Source organism: Hemicordylus capensis, chromosome 11 (assembly GCF_027244095.1).
Source record: "Hemicordylus capensis ecotype Gifberg chromosome 11, rHemCap1.1.pri, whole genome shotgun sequence".
In the NCBI taxonomy this organism is placed as follows: Eukaryota; Metazoa; Chordata; class Lepidosauria; order Squamata; family Cordylidae; genus Hemicordylus; species Hemicordylus capensis.
In genome coordinates this window covers 2,719,672-2,741,336 of record NC_069667.1, presented here as the reverse complement: position 1 = coordinate 2,741,336, position 21,665 = coordinate 2,719,672, and the positions used below count along the sequence as shown (strand labels likewise).

At 51.5% G+C, this 21,665-nt stretch overlaps 1 protein-coding gene across 2 annotated transcripts; it reads left to right on the top strand.

The window, feature by feature from the left end:
- The first annotated feature begins 1,821 nt into the window (after nucleotides 1-1,821).
- FGF16 (fibroblast growth factor 16) lies at nucleotides 1,822-21,615 on the top strand. Of its 2 annotated transcripts, none has more exons than XM_053273343.1 (3): nucleotides 1,822-2,641; nucleotides 14,823-14,926; nucleotides 20,464-21,615. In XM_053273343.1, the coding sequence occupies exons 1-3, from the start codon at nucleotides 2,365-2,367 to the stop codon at nucleotides 20,704-20,706; spliced, it is 624 nt and encodes a 207-aa protein (XP_053129318.1). In that variant the 5' UTR covers nucleotides 1,822-2,364; the 3' UTR covers nucleotides 20,707-21,615. The 2 variants fall into 2 exon arrangements, with proteins under 2 accessions (XP_053129318.1, XP_053129317.1); XM_053273342.1 differs by having other exon boundaries at nucleotides 1,833-2,641; nucleotides 20,461-21,615.
- The last annotated feature ends 50 nt before the right edge of the window (nucleotides 21,616-21,665 follow it).

The following is a 21,665-nucleotide window of genomic DNA, read 5'->3' as shown; positions in this document are numbered from 1 at the left end:
CAGAAACCCCCTCCTAAGGGAACAAAGAAGCACCTTAGCAGGTGGTGACTCCTTCGTATTTATCAGGAGGAGAGCAACGGGCCCTATCCAGCCCAGCATCCCTCCAATGGCTGCTGGTGGTACCCTTGGTTTCTTTCTAGATTGTGAGCTCTTTGGGGACAGGGAGCCAGCTTTAGTTCTTCTCCTACCCACGCGGCAGCTAGAGGCTGCACACCTGCTAAGCAGCACTAAGCCTCCTGCCGAGAGTGAAGTGGTTTTCCAGACTTCTGGCCTTTCCACATTAGCTCAGGGCCCAAACAGACTTCAAGGGGAAGCTACCCTGATTGGTCTGACCACACTAAGTGGCAGGTGGGTTTCTCTGTGTGTCACTTTCCCCCTGGCCTTACTGTAGCTGTTTCATTTATAGACACCCCCCACCCCTATTTTCTCCTCACAACGGCTTTGCACAGTGGGCTTAGCTGACAGAGGGTGGCTGGCCCCTGAGCTTTGGCTGAGCGGGGATTTGAACCCAGGTTCCATCCCACTTCTTCCACCCAGCCTCAGGAGTTCCCATCCTGTGACCCTTCATGTTGCTGGACTACAACTCCCATCAGCCCCAGCTACAATTTATTGTAACGCCTGCCAGTCTGTGAGGCTGTCCTACAGTGGCTGGCCTACCACTCCCATCATGCATCAGCGATCTGAAGTGGTATAGTCCTGGCAGGCTACTGTCTGAGGCGGTGGTGCAGTCATGGCATGGCTTTCCCACTTCAGACTGCTGCCCCAGGCAGAGGAGCAACTTGGGGGCAAGCAGCTGCAGCCGTGGGCCGTGACCAGTGGCGCCGCCTAGCGTCCGGCGGGGTCCAAGCAAGAGGCGGCCGGGAGCGTAATAAGCCGGGGCTGGAGCGGGCGGCTGCCAGTGGCCACTGCCCAGGGTCCTGGGAGCGGGGCCGCCGCCGCCCTCCTCTCGTGCGTCCAGTCGGGCTTCCCGGGAGGGTCTCTTGCACCGCACCCCCCCCCGCCCCGCAATCCCCGGAGGGGGTCCCTCCCCCGCTCCTCTCCGTCTGCCCGCGGGCCCCGCTTGGCGCGCTGTCTGTCTGCGCCTCAAGCCCGCAGCTGCTGCTGCCAGAGATCCCGTGTCGCCCCCCGCGCGGGGGCCGGCAGGAAGCACCTGTTGCCAGCACGGAGCAGGGTGGCGGGGAAGCCCAGTGCCCCCCCCCGCCCCCGCCCCCGCCCCTCAACCGGGGTCTTAAACCACCCGAGAGACCTAGAGAAGAGAGGGCGGTCTCTCTCCTTCTCCAGGCGCGCCCACACCGAGAACGGGCTCAAGGCGCAGGCTGCCAGCCCAGCCCCTGCCTTCCGCCCGCGGAATTCCCGCGGCCAAAGGCGCAGGTGGGCGGAGCGAAGGCATCCCGGTGACGTGGCAAGGCCAGACACGCGTCCGCCGCGTCGTCTGAAAGGAAGCCTTGGAGGCGGCGGCGGCGGCGGCGGCACCCCCTGCCCAAGAGCCGAGCCCCCGGGCTGGCTGGCTGGCTGGCTTCCAGGGGCAACGCTCGCTTGTCCTTCCAGAAAAGGAGGGCCAGCCGAGCCCCCTGGCGGGGGAGGGCGTGTTGGCCCCCCGTGGCAAACTGGCCTTGCAGGGTTCTCTCGGCTGCGGCGGGGTGGGGGGGCGTGTGCGGCCGACAGACGTCGGGAGCCCGCAGAGGCACGGCAGACGGCTCGGCCCCGAGGCGGGCGCAGCAGGTTCTGCAGCAAGGGAGGCTCTGTTGCCTCTAGTCCCGCGCAGCGCGGCCGCCGCCAGGATTTCATCCGCAGCCGCCCTCTGGCAAGGGGCTGCCAGGAGCGGCGGCGGCTCCTCCAGGGCATGGGCAGCCCTCTCCGCCCGAGCGAGCCTCCCTCTCCGCCCGCCCCCGCCGGCGGGGTGGGTGTGCGTGTGCGCGCGCTTCAAATCAGAAAAGAGGGAGTGCAACTTTCTCTCCCTCTCGCCGAAGGAGCCAAATGGATCGCGGCGGCAGCAGCAGCAGCCGCAGCCGAGAAGGCAGCAGAAGGGGGGACCGCCGCCGCCGCCGCCATCGCCAAGGGGGGGGGATCATGCCAGTGAGGTGTGGCTTGCATTTAAATATCCAATATGTCAATGTAAGGGGAGTGCTGCGTATGTATATAAAGTCCACTCCGCCGCCGCCGAGCCCCGGACAGACCCAGCCGCGATGAGAGGCAGCAGCCGGCGAGCCGTGCCGGGGGCACCACCGCCGCCGCCGCCGCCGCCCGCCTGTGCACCACGCCGGCCCGCCTGAGCCGCCCGCCCGCTCCGGGCAGCCTTCCGCCGGCCGCCGCCGCCGCCTCCTGCCGCTGCTTCGCCCCGTCGAGCCGCCCGCCGCGGGCGCCATGGCCGAGGTGGGCGGCTTCCTGGGCTCGCTGGACCTGGACTTGCACGGCTTCTCCTCGTCCCTGGGGAGCGCGCCGCTGGCCGCCGACTCGCCGGGCTTCCTGACCGAGCGCCTGGGCCAGATCGAGGGCCGGCTCCAGCGCGGCTCGCCCACCGACTTCGCCCACCTGAAGGGCATCCTCCGGCGGCGGCAGCTCTACTGCCGGACGGGCTTCCACCTGGAGATCTTCCCCAACGGCACGGTGCACGGCACCCGGCAGGATCACAGCCGCTTCGGTGAGCCGGGGAGGAGGGGCCCGATCCAGCCGGGGGTGGGGGCGTGCGCCACGGACGGAGGAGGAGGAGGAGACAAAAGCAGCAGCAGCAGCCGCCGCCGCCCGAGGAGGGGCCGCTCGCCTGGGGCGCCTCTGCAGCCCGCCGGGCTCCTCCAGCCTCCTCGGCCGCCCGACCGAGCGAGCCTGGCAGCCCCCGAGGAGCTGGGCGAGCAGCGCTGCGCCGCCGGGCTCCTCCCGTGGGAAGCGGCGGTGTCTTCTTGGGGCGCGCGCCCCCTCCTGGGGACAGGTGCTGCTGGGGGGGGGGTGGCGCGCCGCGCGGCCGGGGCCAGGTGGCTCTCGTGGGCCACAACGGGAGCCCGCCCCGCTCGCCGCCGCCTTCGCACCAGGCAGACGCGCCCGGCGGAGCAAGCAAGCAACCTTCCGCCGCCGCCCCTGTTTACAGCCTCCGGCAGTTGGGTCCCTTCCAAGCCACGTGGTCGCCCGATTCAGGTTTCTTTCTTCTCCGCCCTGCCCAAGACCCCAGGGCTGCCTGGAGGAGCCTCCCCTCCTCCCCGCTCTCTTCTCCCGCCCCTCCCACTTCCCACGGGCCTCTGTCCGCGGGCGGCAACAAGCAGGTGTCCGTTTTCGCCCGGCCCGGCCCGGCAGCAGCAGCCACCACAATGGCCGGGGAGGCGGGGGGCTGCCGCCGCCGCCGCCGCCGCCTTTATGAAGTCGTTCAAAGCGCCCAGCCGCCCAGTCCCACATACAGAACGAATTACGCCATTAATATAAATCAGCTCCCCCGGCAGCACATTCGAATGCGAAATAAATGCGCCCCCTCCCCAGCTATTGCCAGGGCTTTCATTTCCAATTCCCTATTCCCCGCCCCGCACCCCGCGGCTAAGCCGGTTTGCAGGTGCGCAAAAAGGCCTTTTGAAAAATAGATATGAACACCTTTTGAAGGAAACCAGCGCCAAGTGAATCGCCAGCCCCGGCTGCCGCCCTTATGAATTCCGCAGTAGTAGCTGGGAGAGGCAGCAGCGCTGTCCTCTTTGTGCTTTGTGCCTGCACGTGTTTTTGGACTTGATGGGCTCTTTCTTTCTTTCGACCAGAAGTTCTCAACCTTGAGTTCCCAGATGTTGTTGGACTACAACTCCTATCATCTCCTTCGCATCCAGCCACTGTGGCTGAGGAAGATGGGAGTTGTAGTCCAACATTTGGGAAGCCAAAGTATGGGAACCCCTGAACTAAACAGTAATCCAAAACCAGAGTCAACTCTAGAGCAATTCAAAATATGGTGAGGGCCTCTGATCAAACAAAGGGCAGGAAACATAAGCTAGGGTGCTTTGCTTCTTTTAAAAAAACTGAGCGCCAGTGTGTTGCAGTGGTTAGGGTTTCAGACGATCGAGGAGGCCCCACTCCGAATCTCGACTCAGCTGCAACGCTCACTGGGGGACCCTGGGCCAGTCACACTGTCACCTAGCCTACCTCACAGGGTTGCCGTAAGGCAACAATGAGGGCAGGAAAGAGGCATGTATGTATGGCTTCTTGGAGAAAGGTGGGGTATGCACATAATAACAAAGAAGAGCTTTGCAAAAGATGGAGCCTTCAGGACTGTACCAGTGTCTCATTAACCTTGGGATCCTTATTCAAGCTGGCTGTAAGGTTTGGAGAAGGAAAGTTTCTGGTTCTCTGGCGTCAGCTGTAGGTGCCTTGGAAACCTGCAGGAAGGTGCAATGTGGAGACCTCTGCCATGTCAGTGCGTGCCAGGTTTGAGTTCCTAGGGTAGCTGTGCAGGGGCTACATATGATAAATTTATGTAGACGAGAAACGTCTTTAAAAAGGAGCTGTTTTGCGGGGAGCGCCTTGCTGCTCTGTCCTGAGTTTGTTTGTTCGGCAGCTTTTCTGTGGATGGTACCTTGGATAAGCAGCACCAAGTGCTTGAAGCTCTCCTTGGCAAAGCCAACAAGGAAAGTTCCCCCCTCGGTCAGGGTCAGGCACTAGGAGGCGCAGGGGATGTGGGGTCTTGATTAGCTCCCGAAAGCCCTAGAACTTGCTCCTTTCCTCTGTTTGTATGTGAAGGCTGTTCCTGGGAAGGGAGGTGGAAACAGTGCAGCCCAGCCTTGCCGTCCCCGGCTCTGCTAAAGACAAGATTATTTTCCAGTCTTTGGAAGATTTTTAAGGCTGCAGTTCTCGGCATGCATGCCTAACTAGAAGAGCGACTTTCAGTGAAATACATTCGACAAATTCGAGGAAATACAGTTCGGACTGGGCATGCAGATCTCTGGCCAGAATTTCGGAGCCTCTTCCCCCTGCCAGAATAGTCACACTGTTTTTAAAAATGAGTTTGCAGAGTGAAGATGAAGAGTTAACTCCACAGCATGCCCAATAAATGGAAACATTAGCATTCCATCAGTGTTTCAGCAGTTGGCATTCGGCTATGTAAATGAGACCAGGCTTGCAATATAAAATATTATAGAGTTCTGCCCAAGGCTTCTCCCAAAGGCAGCATAAAATAAGTAGCTATTTGTTGTAATTGGAGGGCAAAACCCTGGGGGACTCCGGCTGGAATCCTCAGGTGCAGATCAAGTTGGCTGGCGCTCTTGAGGCAAAAGGAACTCAGAGCCGCGGAGATTGGCAAGCCATATTTATCCTCTGTCCTTGGTAGGCACGGAGGTTTGCACCCCCACAGTTAGTTGTATGAAGGCTTCTGGTGGAAGTAGGGGAAAGGGGTGGCAATATGGAGCTTTTTGAGAGTAGAACCTCCATGTTCAGAGTCGGTATACCTGCCGCTGGGTGTCGGATGCTGGAAATAAGCAACAAGGGAAGGGTGGGCCTTCCATGTCTTGCGTGTGGGTCTTCCTAAGGCATTTTGCAGACCACTGTTGGAACAGAGCACTAGATGGACAGAAGAACAGCCCTGCTGGATCAGGCCCCCCCAGGCCTCTCTAGCCCAGCACTCTGTTTCTCTCAGTGGCCCACCAGATGCCTGTGGGAATGCCTGTGCAAGAGATGGACATGCCCCCTCTCCTGCTGTTGCTACCCTGCAGCTGGTATTTGGCGGCTTCCTATATCTGCAGCAGGGAAATGCTTGACTATAAGCAGAAGGTTGCCAGTTTGAATCCCTGCTGGTATGTTCCCCATACTATGGGGGGGAAACGATATTGGGCAGCAGCGATACAGGAAGGTGCTGAAAGGCCTCATCTCATACTGCGCGGGAGGAGGCAATGGTCAGCCCCTCCTGTATCCTACCAAAGACAGCCACAGGGCTCTGTGGGCGCCAGGAGTCGACACCGATGTGACAGCACACTTTACTTAACTTCTATCTGAGCCAGGAGGTGACCTGTTGCCATCAGGACTCGTAGCCATTGTGAGTTGGCCTCTAGCGGATCCTTGATAACGCCCAGCAGACTTTTAAAAAACGTTCTTATGTAATCCTAATCACACTTACTACAAAGCAAGTCTCATTGAACTCAGAGGACATTAGAACTTCTGAGTAAATATGCTTATTAGGGTTGTACTGCTGGAACACTGCTGTCCAGGGGTTCTCAAACTTGGGTCTTTAGAGGTTGTTGGACTACAACTCCCATCACCCCTAGATACAATGGCCTTTGAGTGATGGGAGTTGTCGTCCAACAACCTCTAAAGACCCAAGTTTGAGAACCCCTGGTTTAGACAGGAAGAGCTCAATCCATCAGTCTTTGTTATGGTCTTTGACCAGCTTAAGGTAGAGCCAGGAAGAGCCGGTCTCTTCAAGACACTGCCTCGGTGCCAGAAGGGTGGCCAAAGTTTCTTCCGGAGCATCCCTGCTCTCCAGTACGTGAGCAAAGTGTGGCTCAGTTGTTTAAGCCAGGGGCTTTCCCTTGGAGTGGGTGGCTGGGGTTTAAATATAGTCCCCGGGCATTGTCAAGAGGACCACCTGGGCTGTGGACTGTTAGTGGGCTCCAGGGACCAAGAGTGGTGCTTCTGCTTGGAATGGGCTACTAGAGTTGGGAGTTCAGCCTTGGGGCGTGGAGAGGGACAGGGTCCTGTACCTGCCTGTAACAGAGGGGCAGTGCACGTGATTTCCATGCCCAGGCCCTATAAGGATTTGGGAGATCCGCTGCCAGTCAGGGTAGACAATCTATGGCTAAGCGGTTAGACTATTGGGCGATGGCTCCATGGCTGTTCACTGCTTCTTCCTTGGAGCACTGGGGCTTCACCAGCCCTTCCAGGGATATGTTTAGAAACATTTGGGTTTGGAAGCTGCTTTGTTCATGCCCCGAGATTTGGGAAGCGTTGCAATGGACTGGTCATCTGAATCAGACTCCACAGATCATCCTTGAGCTGCAACTGGGTTGCAAGGCTGAAATGCCATTCTGCTTCATCTTGATGTCCGGGAAGTTGCCTTCTACCGAGCCAGATGCTTGGTCCATCTCGCTTGGGAGTGTCTGCGCTGACTAGCAGCAGCTCTCCACGATTTCAGGCAGGGGTCTCTCTCAGTCCTACTTAGAGATGCTGCCAGGGAAGGAACTTGGGACCTTCTGCATGCAAAGCAGACACTCTCCCACTGAGCTATGGCCCAATCCTGCTGGAAGATGATCAGGAAGAGCCACATGGCTTCTCCCTATGCTGTTTAATCCCAGCAGTCAAGAGTGTCCATCCTGAGCAAATTTATGACCTAATCAGATGGCAGGAAAGGCCACTGGGGAGTGGAATTAGTCACCAAGACCGTGTAGACAGTTGTTACATAGGAGGCTGCCTTCTACCGAGTCAGACCCTTGGTCTATCTAGCTCAGTATTGTCTACACAGACTGGCAGCAGCTTCTCCAAGGCTGCAGGCAGCAGTCTCTCTCAGTCCTATCTGAAGATGCTGCCAGGGAGGGAACTCGGAACCTTCTGCAATTGGTGGCCCCTCCCCTAAGGGGAATATCTTACAGTGCTTACGAATGTTGTCTCCCATTCAAATGCAAACCAGGGCAGGCCCTGTTTAGCAAAGGGAACAATTCATGCTTACTCTCCTCCTGTTCAGTAGACTGATGGCTTTGGAACTTTCTGGCTTCAGGGAATGCCTTCCACTTTGGCTTGCTTGCTGAGGAGTCCCTTCATATCTCACAAGATTCTAGGCCAGGGATTCTCAGTGTTGGGTCCCCAGATGTTATTCAACTCCCATAATCCCCAACCAAAGGCCGCTGGGGCTGGGGATTATGGGAGTTGAAGTCCAGTTACATCTGGGGACCCAACGTTGAGAATCCCTGTTCTAGGCAAAGTCCTACTGTCTACGCCCGGTGCCCCTAGGGTGCTGATGAGACCTCTCCAGTGCTCTCTGTGAACGTAGACCACACCCAACACTTCCCTGTGTGGAAATGGTAGGCAGCCCTCCAGGGAAGGTTGTCTGTCTGCCATAAGGAATTCAGATAAGCTTTTGAGGAACTCCAGCATCCCCACAAAAGACAACCCCTGTTGAGGAACCCAATGGCACAATCAACCAAGCCACCGTGTACATTACAGAAGACTACGGCCGCTTTTCAACCCAAGTTTCCAAAGCAGCCTGTGTGAATAGACAAACCCAGTGATTCCCTGTCCCAATCAGGCTCACAATCTGAAAAGAAACATCAGGTAGGCACCAGCAACAACCAGAGGAGAGATGCTGTGCTGGAGTGGATACAGCAATACCCGTATCAACATGCATCTTTAGGTGTGTAATGGCCAAGAGCCCCTGAATGGCTGAAACCAACATATGATTCCTAATCTGTCCCCACCTTGTTCTCCCAGCACTTGAGAGATCATTGTGGAAGGTGGGTGAAGGAGCAGAAGCTGCAAGGTCTTCCTGGGATGGAGCGCAGACCCTGCGGACTCCTCTTGCCTGACCACCCACAAAAACATGAGCCGGGTTCTGATTCAGCCCAGTGCTTACTGCAGCCTTCCTGCAATGATCGCCACCGTCTGTGACTGTCGACTCTGCTGTTAACGTTCAGTTAATAGCATAGGATGGGCAAAGGCATCAACCGTGAGGCCCAGTGAAGAGAAGAGATGCCAACGTTTGGGGCTGAGGCACAAGATTGCAGCTTTCCAGGTGCTTATCCAGAACAGCCTAAGAGAAGGAATTTGGGTGGCGACTCTAGAGGGAGCAGTTTGAGGGCTGTGGATCTAGGCTTCACCTGCACTGCTGCAGAAGTGTAAGTTAGTGGCACGCAGGGACAGCAGCACCAGGTTGTGGTGGGCTGCTTGGGGCAAAGGAAGCCGCCTGCCCCCACTGCCCCCCCCCCTCGTGTATCAGGTGGTGAGGAGTGGGTGAGATCTGTGGGCAGGTGTGAGTCCCTTGGTCTGGGCCCAGCCTGGCGTACTGTGATACCAGCCCTGGTTGCTCTTCACGTGCAGAGAGAATTTGGGTGGATACAGACAATCCTTTCTCAAAGTGGGCTCAGACCCCCGTCTGTGGCTTACAACCAGGCCGCTGTGCTTCTGCATGTGGGAGATGGAAATTATACCACCCAAAGGGCTCCTGGGTGGGCCTTGCGAGAAAAACCTGCCCCTGTTTAGCAGCAGCAGCAGCTGCTAAAACACGCACACACACCACACACACACACACCACACACACACACACCCATGGGAGAATGGCTTTCCGTGGCTGTCAGAGTCCCGATCCACGGCAGCGTGAGCGGCAGATCCACCCCGCACAGCAGGTGCTTGGTGTCCTTTTTTTTCTTGCCGGAGCTCCCCCGAGATTTGGCCAACTTCGACACGCATGCCCAGGGCACCTGTTGACAGACAGGTGCCGAGGCTTTTTTAGCTGGAAGTGTAGATTTGCAGATATTAGCACAACATCCACCGTTGTTCCGAAGCCCCTGCGGATATAGTTGTACGAGACCAAACAGGTGCAGGCAGCTGAAGTAATCTTGCAGCAATTGTTTGAGGAATATAACAATGACTGGCAGACTGCCTGCTTGGGGGCCGGCGGGAGTGTGGGGGGGAGTGTTTCGTAGATATTTCAGCTTTTCAGACATCAGGGATTCCAGTCGAATCTCCCAGAATGTGATCTGGAGAGACTCAAAAGGATAAATGGAACAAATATCTCTGCCGTGAAAGAAAAGACCAGAGCTGGGGAAACAACTCATGCTCCGCTGCAGAAACACCCTCCTGCCGTCCGAGAGTGAATTCTTGGGCTTCTCCCAAGAGCCGCTCCCCATGCTGGGGAAGGATGGAGGTTGGAAGCTTAAAATGTGAACCAAAGCTGATAAGGGCAGGATTCGTATCCATTGCCAGCTCGACCTGCCTTGCATGGATTTGCGTGACGCTCTCCATGTTGCATTTCATCACTGCTGTTTCTTGTTTTTGTGATCGACGTCCTTAGGCTGTGGCATTGTGGAGGTGATATCCTGCAGCCTGAAGAGGTTAAAATATTATTATATCTGCAAATCTGCACTTCTAGCTAAAAGAAACCTCAGCAACCTCAGCCTTTAATTGTTTATTCAGGTAGATGAACAGATTAAAACCTAATCTAACCTTGACTAAGGAGGCAGCATCTTTAATTGGCTGAGCAGGATAACTGAAGAACACACACGCACGTGCTCTGTGTGTGCATTGAATGTAACGCATGAATAGGGCTTCTGTGAGGTAAGTTAAGTTGAGAGATAGTGACTGTTCCAAAGTTCTCCAGTGAACTTCATGACTGAGCAGGGATTTGACCCCAAGCCCCGCCAGCCTCAGTCCAACAGGAAATACTCAATGGGAAGTATTTCCTTGGCATGGATACTAACCAATAGGGAGTGACCCCTGTGTGGAGCTGAAGCAGCAACATTCCTACCGAGTGCACAGTGGAATGAATATCCATGGAGGATGAATATCTATCTCAGGATGTTTGCTTTTCACCTCCATGCAAGGGTTGGAGTCAGAAGCATGGATCCATTGGACACATGAAGGCTATCCTGTGATGGATGTAGGGGCAGCAGGCTCAGGGCTCACATGGTGTGCTTGCTGCTTGGATAGCCATGACATCCGTGCTGCCCAAGAATTTTCACTGCTCGGACTTGTGAGTTAAAGGCTTCACTGTTCATGTGCTGCATAAGTGCATGCGTCCTCCCGCTCAACTCAGGAGTAGCCAAGCACAAGCGTGCTTTGGGCAGGACTTGGAGAATCTTGGAGCGGTCCAGAGGAATGCCTGGGATGTAACTGAGCCAGGGTGGGTGAGGGAATGGTGGCCAAGGGCTGGACATTCTAGAAGGGCTATAAATAGACAGAAAAGCCTTCTTTCAGGTTGTTCTTTGGGCACTTCTCTCCCTGGTCTCTTTTCTCACCCATTTGCATGCAGGTAGCAAGCTGTAGTTTGTGGGTCCTTATTGGAGGCGACCGCTGAGCAAAGAGGCGCCTTTTAAAAATGACGATTCTCTATTTAGTGTGTGTGTGGGGGAGCAAATGGCCCTATCCATCTCCAGCACAGCATCCCTCCAGTGGCTGTTGCTGGTGTCTCCCTTCGATTTCTTTTTTAGACAGTGAGCCGTTTGGGGACAGGGAGACATCCATCCATCCATCTATCTATCCATCTATCTATCTATCTCTATGTAAACTGCTTTGGAGGCTTTTGTTGAAAAGCAGGATACGATATCCATCGTATTTGGATTTGGATTCCCCTTAAGGCCACCAGGCAGAAGAAGGGCTCTGCATTAAGTCATGGTTCTCCCACTTCTATGAAGGAGAGCTGGTCTTGTGGCAGCAAGCATGAACTGTCCCCTTTGCTAAGCAGGGCCTGCTCTGGTTTGCATTTGAATGGGAGACTGCATGTGAGCACTGCAAGACCCTAAGGGAATGGAGCCGGTCAGGGAAGAGCCCCTGCCTGCTTGCATGCAGAAGGTCCCAGGTTCCCTCCCTGGCAGCATCTCCAAGAGAGGGCTGAGAGAGACTCCTGCCTGCAGCCTTGGAAAAGCCACTGCCAGTCTGTGCAGACGATACTGAGCTAGATGGGCCAAGGGTCTGACTCAGTATAGGGCAGCATCCTCTTTCTTAATGTGTCGCTGTAGTCCCCTTCAACACCCTGGCTGGCTGTTTGCTAGAGTCAGAGTCTGAGGACAACAGAAACAAGGAAGCCTCTGGCAGGAGGGGCACAGTTGAACCTAACCCTGCACGTACTGAGATCACCAGGAGAGGTCCCGATGCAGTTGCTATTGGCTTGTTTGATGGTGACATGGAACAGGGCCTTCTCTATGGGCGCCCTGGAGACTTTGGAACGCGCTCCTTGTCCAAATAGGAGCTTCTCCATCCAGTGTTCACTCTAATTTTTTTTCATCTGTGTGCAGAATGAGTTTTGTTCTGGGCAGTTGTATCAAGACAGTGTGTGCACACACATGCATTCAGAGTTGGACCTTTCTGATTCTGATTCAACCTGAGCAGGATCTAAAATTAACTGAGTGGACATCAGAAAATGTGTTAGCATGCACACACACATGCCTTAGAGGGAACACTGTCCCCATCTCTGGCTGCCTTTAAGAAAGTCCTCAAGACACACACCTGTTTCCTATCTATCTATCTATCTATCTATCTATCTATCTATCTATCTATCTATCTATCTATCTATCTATCTATCTATCTATCTATCTAATTTTGCCTAGAGCCAGGGTGGGCAAACCTGGCCCTCCAGCTGTTGTTGAACTACCACTCCCCTCCTCCCCACAATAAATAAGCCATAAGTTTGCCCACCCTTGGCCTGGAGAGGTTTTATTAGGCAGTTTACAAATCATAAAAACAAATAATAGTTCACTTTTGTTCTGTTTATTTACAGTCGCTGACCAGAGAAATGTTTACATACAGCTCAAACAGTAATAATAACTAATCCAGCTATTTGCAAACCTTATAGAATCCAGCTTTACAGAAACACTCTTATTTGGATTCTAACAGCAAGGAGCAAAACTTCACAACTGCATAAGTAATTTTGTCATCGCTATCAGATTAAAAAATAGCTATCGTAGAATTCATCCGGGTGGCCAGGGCAAATAATTAAACAACCCTGCAGCTCTGGGGAGTGGGTCTTAAGAGAGAATGTGTCCCACATTTGGACTGGGGGGGGCACGGATTTGGGGACTGCAAGGAACAAAAGCAAACAGATGTAAAAACGGCACCCCTGGCCATGATTCAAAAACTTGGTTTTCTACGTATTTCTGATGAAAATCTGTTGGCAGAACCTTATTTGAGTAGCATGCCCCTACTTAGCAGAATTCTTTGGAAATCTTCTGGGTCATTCAGATAATTATGATTTAGCCTCTGCTGTCCAACATCTGTGCCCTTGCGGCTCTGGAGAACCTGAAACGATAACGCACGTTCTCCTTGATGGTAGTTTCTATTCTGACTTGCATAACAGTCTGATTTTGCCTATTTTATTGAAATTCCCTGGTCATCCTGATATATATTTTTGTATCGTTTCTTTTAGCAGAGGAGAAATTTCCGTTCCACTAAAATGTTATTAAGTTTTGCTTCTTAGCCTTGAGACTTGGGTGTCACTTGCTAGCCTGGCTTTGGTTTTCACCGTTACATTTTAAGTATTATTGTGTGTATTCTGTGTAGCTGTTCAGTCTACTCTTGCTTTTGGTTCTTTATGCCGGTCTGCAAAATGCTTGGTCAGGGAACAGGCATGCATGCCAAGAGCCGGGCCATCTAGCTCTGCATTGGCTGCATGTTCTGACTGGCAGCAGCTTTTCAGGGCTTTGGAGAGGGGTCTTTCCCCCAGGACTCCCTGGAGATGCTGCCAGGGATTGCACCTGGGACCTCAAACATGCAAAGCATTTGTGGTACAGCTGAGCTGTGGCCCATCCCGTGAGAGGAGGAAAGGCTCTGTGGAGAGGAGAGCTGGTCTGGTGGTAGCTAGCGTGACTTGTCCCCTTAGCTAAGCAGGGTCCACCCTGGTTGCAGATGAATGAGAGACTAGATAGAAGTGTGAGTACTGTCAGATATTCCCCTTTAAGGGATGGAGCCACTCTGGGAAGAGCAGAGCCCACAGCGGCATGCCCTCTCTCCTGCTGTTGCTCCCCTGCACCTGGGATTTAGAGGCATCTTGCCTCTGAGGCTGGAAGTGGCCTGTAGCCACCAGACTAGTAGCCATTGATAGACCTGCCCTCCATTAATTTGTCTAAGTCCTTTTTAAAGCCATCCAAGCTCGTGGCCATCACAACATCTCATGGCAGAGAATTCCATAGGTTAATTATGTGCTGTGTGGATAAGTACTTCATTTTGTTGGTCCTAAATTTCTCGGCCAGTTTCATGAGATGACCCCTCATTCTAGGGTTGTGAGGGAGGGAGAAAAATTGCTCTCTCTCCACTGCATGCATAATTTTATAGACCTCTATCATGATGTCCCCAGATAGTCTCCTGTTTTCTAAACTTAAAAGCTCCAGATGTTGCAGCCTTGCCTCATAAGGAAGGTGCTCCAGCCCCCTGATCATCTTGGTTGTCCTCTTCTGCACCCCCTTCTGTGTGATCCAACCCCTCACCTTTATTTCCATGTTTCCCTTTCTGATGAGACACAAGTCCTCTGCTAAATCATCCATGCCGCCCCCATACATGCATGCAATTTTAATTTCAACGCCATGCTGTTGCTGACTTTTGCCACATGAACTGGCAATGCTTGCTATAGGCCAGTTATGCATGGCATGAAAACAGCTTGCTACCCTCTTGGTATTTAGACACTCCGGCTATATTTCTTGTTTGTTGCCTCCTTAGGAGGCTTTCAGCTTTTTGTATGGAGGCTTTTTCCAGATTACTTAATCACACCCACAAGCTTAGGAGAAGAGGAGAGCCAGATCTGTAAGAGTTATGATAAGCTTTGTCCCTCTCTGGTCAGGATCGGGAAGGTGGTGTTTATTTAGTGGTCCCAGAGCATGGTCTAATGGCACACGAAGCAGCCACCTTGTTGAAGCTAAGCAGGTCTTGGTGTGGCCAGTGTCTGGATGGGGGACTCATGTATCCTACCTTTGGAGCCATAGTGGAAGAATCACTGCTTGGTATTCAGAAGGTCCCAGGATCAGTCCTGGCAGCACCTCCAGATGGAACTGGGAGAGACTCCTGCCTGAAACCTTGAAGAGCTGCTGCCAGTCAGAGTAGGAAATATTGAGCTAGATGGACCAAGGGTCTGACTCAGTATCAGGCCGCTTCCTCTGTTCCTATTTAATGCTGTCCACCAAGCATTATATTTCTTGCACTCTTTAAGTAACTCTCACTTTTTCTTTTTCTTTTTCAAGGGATTTTGGAGTTTATTAGCTTGGCTGTAGGGCTGGTTAGTATCCGTGGGGTGGATTCCGGACTTTACCTTGGGATGAACGAAAGAGGAGAGCTGTATGGATCGGTAAGTGGAAAGATGCGCAGGGATGGTGGTCTACCTCGTGCACAGCACAGTGTTGGGGGTGGGAAGCATGAAGAGTTTATTATGGCTTAATTTTACCTGGAATACCCCTTGACATCATTTCTGGCTCTGTCTTTCATGGTCGCAATGGTGAATTTGGAACGATGACTTGATCTTAGCAACAGATTAGTAACATCTGCACCTGGGCATCTTAATGACTCTCACAAGTTCAATGCAAGTCTAAATAAGTTCAACTCTCTCTGTTGTCCAGGCGTCCCAGTGGGGCTGTTCTTGCAACCATCTCGGCCCACAACAGCTGCAGGGGAAAGTGAGCCTTATGTTCACTGCCCCAGCATTCTCTCGGAATCTGCTTTTGGACTCCATGGCCAAAGAGTTTGCAAATATTTGCCATGGCCAGTGAAAAGCAGAGCATGCACAGCAGATTTTCACAACTGCTTTGCCATGAGCTGAGGCATTTGCGAGTCAGTATAGGCTGACTTCTCCCTGTGGTGGCCAGGGTGAAGAGGCAGAGTGTCTGGTGTATGGTCAAGTGTGTTCCCAGAAATAGTTCATGGGGGTGCAAGGCCCAGTGATGGCTGCTGAATGTTGGAGTTTGTGGGGCTGTACATGGGGTGTACATGTGCAGCCTACGTCTTACATTGTTCACGCACATAGCATGTGCCACTTTCTCTGTGCATTTTTTATTAGAGGGTCAGCCCTGCAGATAAGCCACTCTTCCCGAGGATGTATGTGGGTCCCAGGCTATGCCTGCATGGTTAACTGGTAACAACTAGCTTTAATCTGTCAGTCTGTCAAGAATGACTTAAGGCTCTAGCTAGGTTCTTTCCCTAGGGTGTGCAGCTGCAGGGGAATGCTGTCACAGCATACCCCTCGAAAGGGGAATGGGAAAGTAGGGCTGCAAAAAAATTCACATGGAGTGGATTTCCTGTCAGCAGGAAGCTTGAAAGATTATGGGACAGGAAGTGGCATGACCAGAAGGGATTACGTTGTTCATAAAACACCTCCTAAATAATGGCCATTTTGCCTCCAGATCAGCCTGCTAGAGAATCCACCCTCCCAATTGGTGATCCCTTTGTGCCTGGTTCCATACCAGTTTCAGGCTGCACCATTGACTCAGAGATGGCCAGGGTTGGAGAAGGTGCATCACAGTATCGATATCAGTTGACCATTCAGAGCTTTACTATTTTAGGGAGATGACCTCGGCGTATCTCTACTGTCTTGGGGCATGACCTCAGTACATGCTTATGTTGCTTCTTGGAATCGGCATGCTGGAGAGGACCCTCGGGGGTCATTTTGTTCAGCTCTCTGCAATGAGGTTCCTTAGAATGAAACCATCCCTGTCTCTTTCATAACTCCAGTCTGTTTGACTTAGCCTTAGTTCTCCCAAACCTGATTTTGGGATGTACCTCTTCAGGTTGCAGATGGAGTCTCACATAACTGCTCCTCTCCTACAAAACCATTCCTTGCACACGTAGAAAAGTAGTTTCTCAGAGAAAACTTCTAGTTTGCCTATCCTCTTATTTTCATGCTAGCTTTCTATGTGCAGAGTATGTATGCTTTTTAGCATTCAATGATGTGAGCAGACCTGCAGGCTGAGAACTGGATCATAGGTTAGCATCCTTTCATCACTTTTGAGGGAGGGTTCATCTGATTTTTAATCAAGATTTATTCAAAACCAGCATCTAATATTTACTGCAAATTTCAAGAACGCAGAAATCATTTGCTGTGTTGTCATCTGGATGTTGAGTTTTGAGTACTGCTTTCTGAGGTTATGAGAAGCACCATTCAAATACCTGGAAGCAAAAGCCAGAAATAGTCCAGGGTAGCTCATGAGCCCAAGTGGAGGCCTGATGCCAGCAAGGTGACAAAGGCCCATTGAGCGTTTTGGCCAGGTCTGAACCTCTGGAGACAGAAACAGAGGAGACAGCGAGGCATCCCTCTTTTTCTTTGCTGCGTTTATAACCACATGCTGAGTTTTCTGGTAGCTAGAATTTTGTAAATTTTTTGTAAATTGTGCCAATTAGTCTCAGCCACTCACTGCAAACTCTTCATTGGTTAAAAGGTGGAACTAGACGTTACTGGATAATCTATTAAGGTAACTCTTACACCTGCTGTACCTCTATCAATTTACCTAAATAAGGGGGGAAAGGAAGACTGAAAGATCTAATAATTTGGATGCATGAACATTTGTATCCCGCCTTTCCATTACAGAGAATGCTGAAGTCAGCTAACATCACTGGAAAATAATAGGAACCTAGAAAGCTGCCTTAAGCCTTGGTCCATCTCGCTCAGTCTTGTCTACACGGACTGGCAGCAGCTCTCTGAAATGCCAGGGATTGAACCAGAGACCCTAACCCGGAGACTGGAGAGGAGAGCTAGTCTTGTGGTAGCAAGCATGACTTGTCCCCATAGCTAAGCAGGGTCTGCCCTGGTTGCATATGAATGGGAGACTTGATGTGTGAGCACTGGAAGAGATTCCCCTCAGGGGATAATGGAGCTGCTCTGGGAAGAGCATTTAGGTTCCAAGTTCCCTCCCTGGCAGGATCTCCAAGATCGGGCTGAGAGAGATTCCTGCCTGCAACCTTGGAGAAGCTGCTGCCAGTCTGTGAAGACAATACTCAGCAAGATAGACCAATGGGCTGACTCAGTATATGGCAGTTTCCTATGTTCCTATGACCTTTTGCATGCAGAGCAGACACTCTCTACCACTGAGCTATAACCCCAATCTGTGCAAAAGCATAAGTAAATAAAAAATATCCAAAGAGCAGAAAAGAACAGCGGAGCCATAATAATTTGGTAGAGCAAATCACAGAGAAGGGAACTGAAACACTTGCCTAAACAAAATGGTCTTTAAAAGGTAAAAAAAGAAGCACTCGAAGAGAAGTAGCAACTGCCCGGACTAGGAGCTCCATATCTCTGGCCCTGCCCTGGGAAAGGACCTCCCCTCCTTTTTTCCTTTTTGGTGGTGGTTCCTACCAACCTCCTCAGCTGTCTAGAGGGTGAGCAGGACCATATGGGGGTAATTATCCACAAATCAAAGCTGCCTTCTGCACATGGCAGGTGATAAACGTCTGTTCCCAAGACCCAATTAACTCTGGTTATTTTAGAGAGGACAGGAGATATTTGCATAAGAGAGCACAGATCTCACATGAAAGCATTTGGAAACATTTTCACACTATTAATGAGCTAGTCGTGCACTTTCTCGCTGAAAAGAAAGCGAGGAGGAAGGAGACATATTCCTATCCAACTGATCAATATGGCACCAGGGAAATGAAAGACCTGGCAGCCGATCCACTTCAAGAACATCTTATAAAACGAGTTGAGCTATTTAGGTGAACCTTTTGCTTGGCTGTTAGTGAGCAAACCAGGGTTGGGACAATGGATTTCAGAGAAGGAAAAACACAAGAGGCTGCCAGCGTGGCGGGCATGTGCGCGCATGCGCGCGCACACACACACGTGTAACTGAACATCGTGTGTGAGCCAATCACCTGCCCTTGCTTGTTTCCATTTAGTGAGAATGCCAGCATGTAAACATTGAAGGCGACTGACCCAGAAGCTGGGTCACCATGCTAAGAGCTACCTTGCAGAAGCTAAGCGGATCTTGACATGACCAGTGCCTGGCTGGGAGATCCAAGTGTGCCACTTGTGGGATGGGTCCATAGCAAGTGTGAGAAAGAGGCTTTTGCTCCCTCCAACCTAATGTGAGAGACTTCAGATTTCCCAGAGCATGGTCTAAAGGAAACCCCGTGGCACAGGATACAGCCCCCTTGCTGAAGCTAAGCAGGTCTTGGTGTGGCCAGTGTCTGGATGGGAGACCCACCTTTGCGGGGTGGGGCCGTAATTAGTAGCGCAGCTACTTTGCATGCGGAAGGTCCCAGGTTCAATCCCTGGCAGCATTTCCAGGTAGGGTTGGGAAAGATTCCTGTTGGGAAACTTGGAGAAGCCACTGCCAGTCAGTACAGACAATACTGAGCTAGATGGACCAAGGGTCTGTCTCTGTATAAAGCAATATCAAAGCATAGAAATCTACAATGGGCAACATCTTTTCTGTGCATTTTATTATGAAAAAGTATGTTTAGCGGTTTTAGTTTAGTAGCTTGTTTCTTTTTAGTAGCTTGTCTCTTTTTAAATTGTAATTATTTTAAATTGTAGCCATCTCACAATAGCCAATATCATATTTGCAATCACCTCTATCAACATGTAACTTTTCTCCAGTATGACCTTCAGTTAATGTGTGATTTTATGCTGATCTATGATCGTAATAAAGCTTGATTCTGATTCTGTATAAGGCAGCTTGCTATGTAAACTCTTTGGCACACTCAAAAGAATTCTAGCTTCAGGAGTGCGGTTGAGAATGTAATGATGGTGAATGAACTAGGGGTCCAGAGCTGGCAAAAACCTAGAAGTATTTGTCCCATTCCCCTCCAGCTGTTACTAGTGGCCAAGATCTGAGGACCTGGCTCAAGGACCAGGTGCAATTTAACGAACATACATTAGCATTTTGTAAAGGTTCACCAGTTTTTCATAAAAAATGCTAAGCATCGCAGTTTTTTGAGCCCCTTTTTCCTACAGTGGCACATGGAATGATTGTTTATATAAAGCCCTCAATAATACATGGGACTTTAGTGACATATACAAGAGATCTCTGCCTTCGGCCGCTGTGGCTGAGGATGATGGGTGTTGTAGGACCCAGGTTTGAGAACCCATTAAAATGTGCATGCAAGAAAACTGGCAGATTTGATTGTGGAGAGAAAAAGCCATCCTCTCCTTAAAGGAATGTGGGTGTTTTAAAGTGGGATTTAAAAATAATTATTTCAGTTATTCTAGACTTTGTAAACACAAACTACAAGTCTAGGCAGCTGTAACAGAGCTGGAAGGTCAGAAAGAGGGTTAGAAGGAAAAACTAGCAAAAGCAGAACAGAACTTCCATGTCCAAAGGCACTATACCTCCGAATATCAGGTGCAGTGGGGAAAACGCATGACCCAGCTTCCTTGAGACAGATGACTGGGCAGTATTAGAACATAACAGTCCTGCTGGATCAGGCCCAAGGCCTATCTAGTCCAGCAACCTGTTGACCACAGTGGGCACCAGATGCCTCCGAGAAGCCCACAGGCAAGAGAGGAGGGCATGCCCCGTTCTCCTGCTGTTGCTCCCCTGCAGCTGCTATTTAGAGGCATCCTGCCTCTGAGGCTGGAGATGGCCAGTGGCCATCAGGGCTAGTAGCCATTGAAAGACCACCCCTTTTAAAGCCATCCAAGCTAGCGGCCATCACCACATCCCGCAGCAGAGAATTCCATAGATTAATCATGTGCTTTGTGAAAAAGTACTCCCTTTTGTTGGTCCTAGATTTCCAGGAAACTTATTGAAAATAGAAGGCCAACTGAGATGGACTTTTCCACAGGGGGTGGGGTGGGGTGGGGTGTCTCACCTCCCTAATATACATGGGAAGCAAGATGACTTTTCACATGTCCTTTCTCTCTCTCCACTCCTCACATCCCACTCCCTGCTCACACAGAAGAAGCTCACACGGGAATGCGTTTTCCGTGAGCAGTTTGAAGAAAACTGGTACAACACGTATGCCTCGACCCTGTACAGGCACTCCGACTCGGAGAGACAGTATTACGTGGCCCTGAACAAGGACGGCTCCCCTCGAGAAGGGCACCGGACTAAGAGACACCAGAAGTTCACTCATTTTTTACCAAGGCCTGTGGACCCAACTAAGATTCCTACGATGTACAGAGACCTCTTCCACTACAGGTGATGTTCTCTATAGCTTGGACTGCCAGTGCATACATTTTGGGTTCCTGAGGTTTCTGTGGGAGCACGAGATTCCAGTGGCCGTTCCATCCTCCTTATCCAGTCTAGATTAAGAGGTAGAGAAGCACTTAACCAGGAATGCCAACACGGCCCCTCCCTTGGCATTTTCTTTCAAAAGGCGTGTATCGAGGTCAAGTTCATGCCTTCAGGGTGGGGACGGGGGAAAGGCCCAGATCTCTACACGCTCAGTCATTGATTTCTTCAATTGCTTTCTTTATTTGGTGGGCTAGGAAAAGGCCAAAGCTCACACGAGAAAGGGAAAAAAATTGAAATGAGCACCAATCACCAGCCACGTGCTCAAGATGACCACAGAAAAGGAAGGCCACAGAAGTGACACACACACTGCTCCTATGTTTGGAAAGGTTGCTTATTAAAAGGTGGGGTGTGGGGTGGGGGACTTCAGGCCCCACCAAATGGAGTGGCCCTTGCTACTGCTGCATGGGTCCTGTTGCAGCGCCCCCCAGAGGACTTGCCAGGCATTGCTAGGCCAAAACACTGACCACATCCTCCAGCTCATAAACTTTCACGAATGAAAAAAGCAATGGGACATACCACAATATTCAGCTCTAACCTGACATCTGGCAAATCCTGGGTCCTGAGGAACGAACGGATGTGTGGGTGGGGAGTGCATTGCCTGCTCTTCAGAGAAGCCGGAGCAGAAGAGGATGGGTTAGGGGACAAACATTCTTAAGATGTAAACATGATACTGTTCATAAGGACAAATCTATTTATAAACAGCATATGATATTTATTTTATATATTTATTTATTTCCCAAAAAAAGTATTTTATTTTTAAAATGAAGAGATATGGCCCAACTTTCATCAGAAAGAATATGGTCTTACTGAAATGGGGTGGGGGAGGAAAGGGGGGAAATGAATTCTAAGAGCTTATCAGCAATAAAG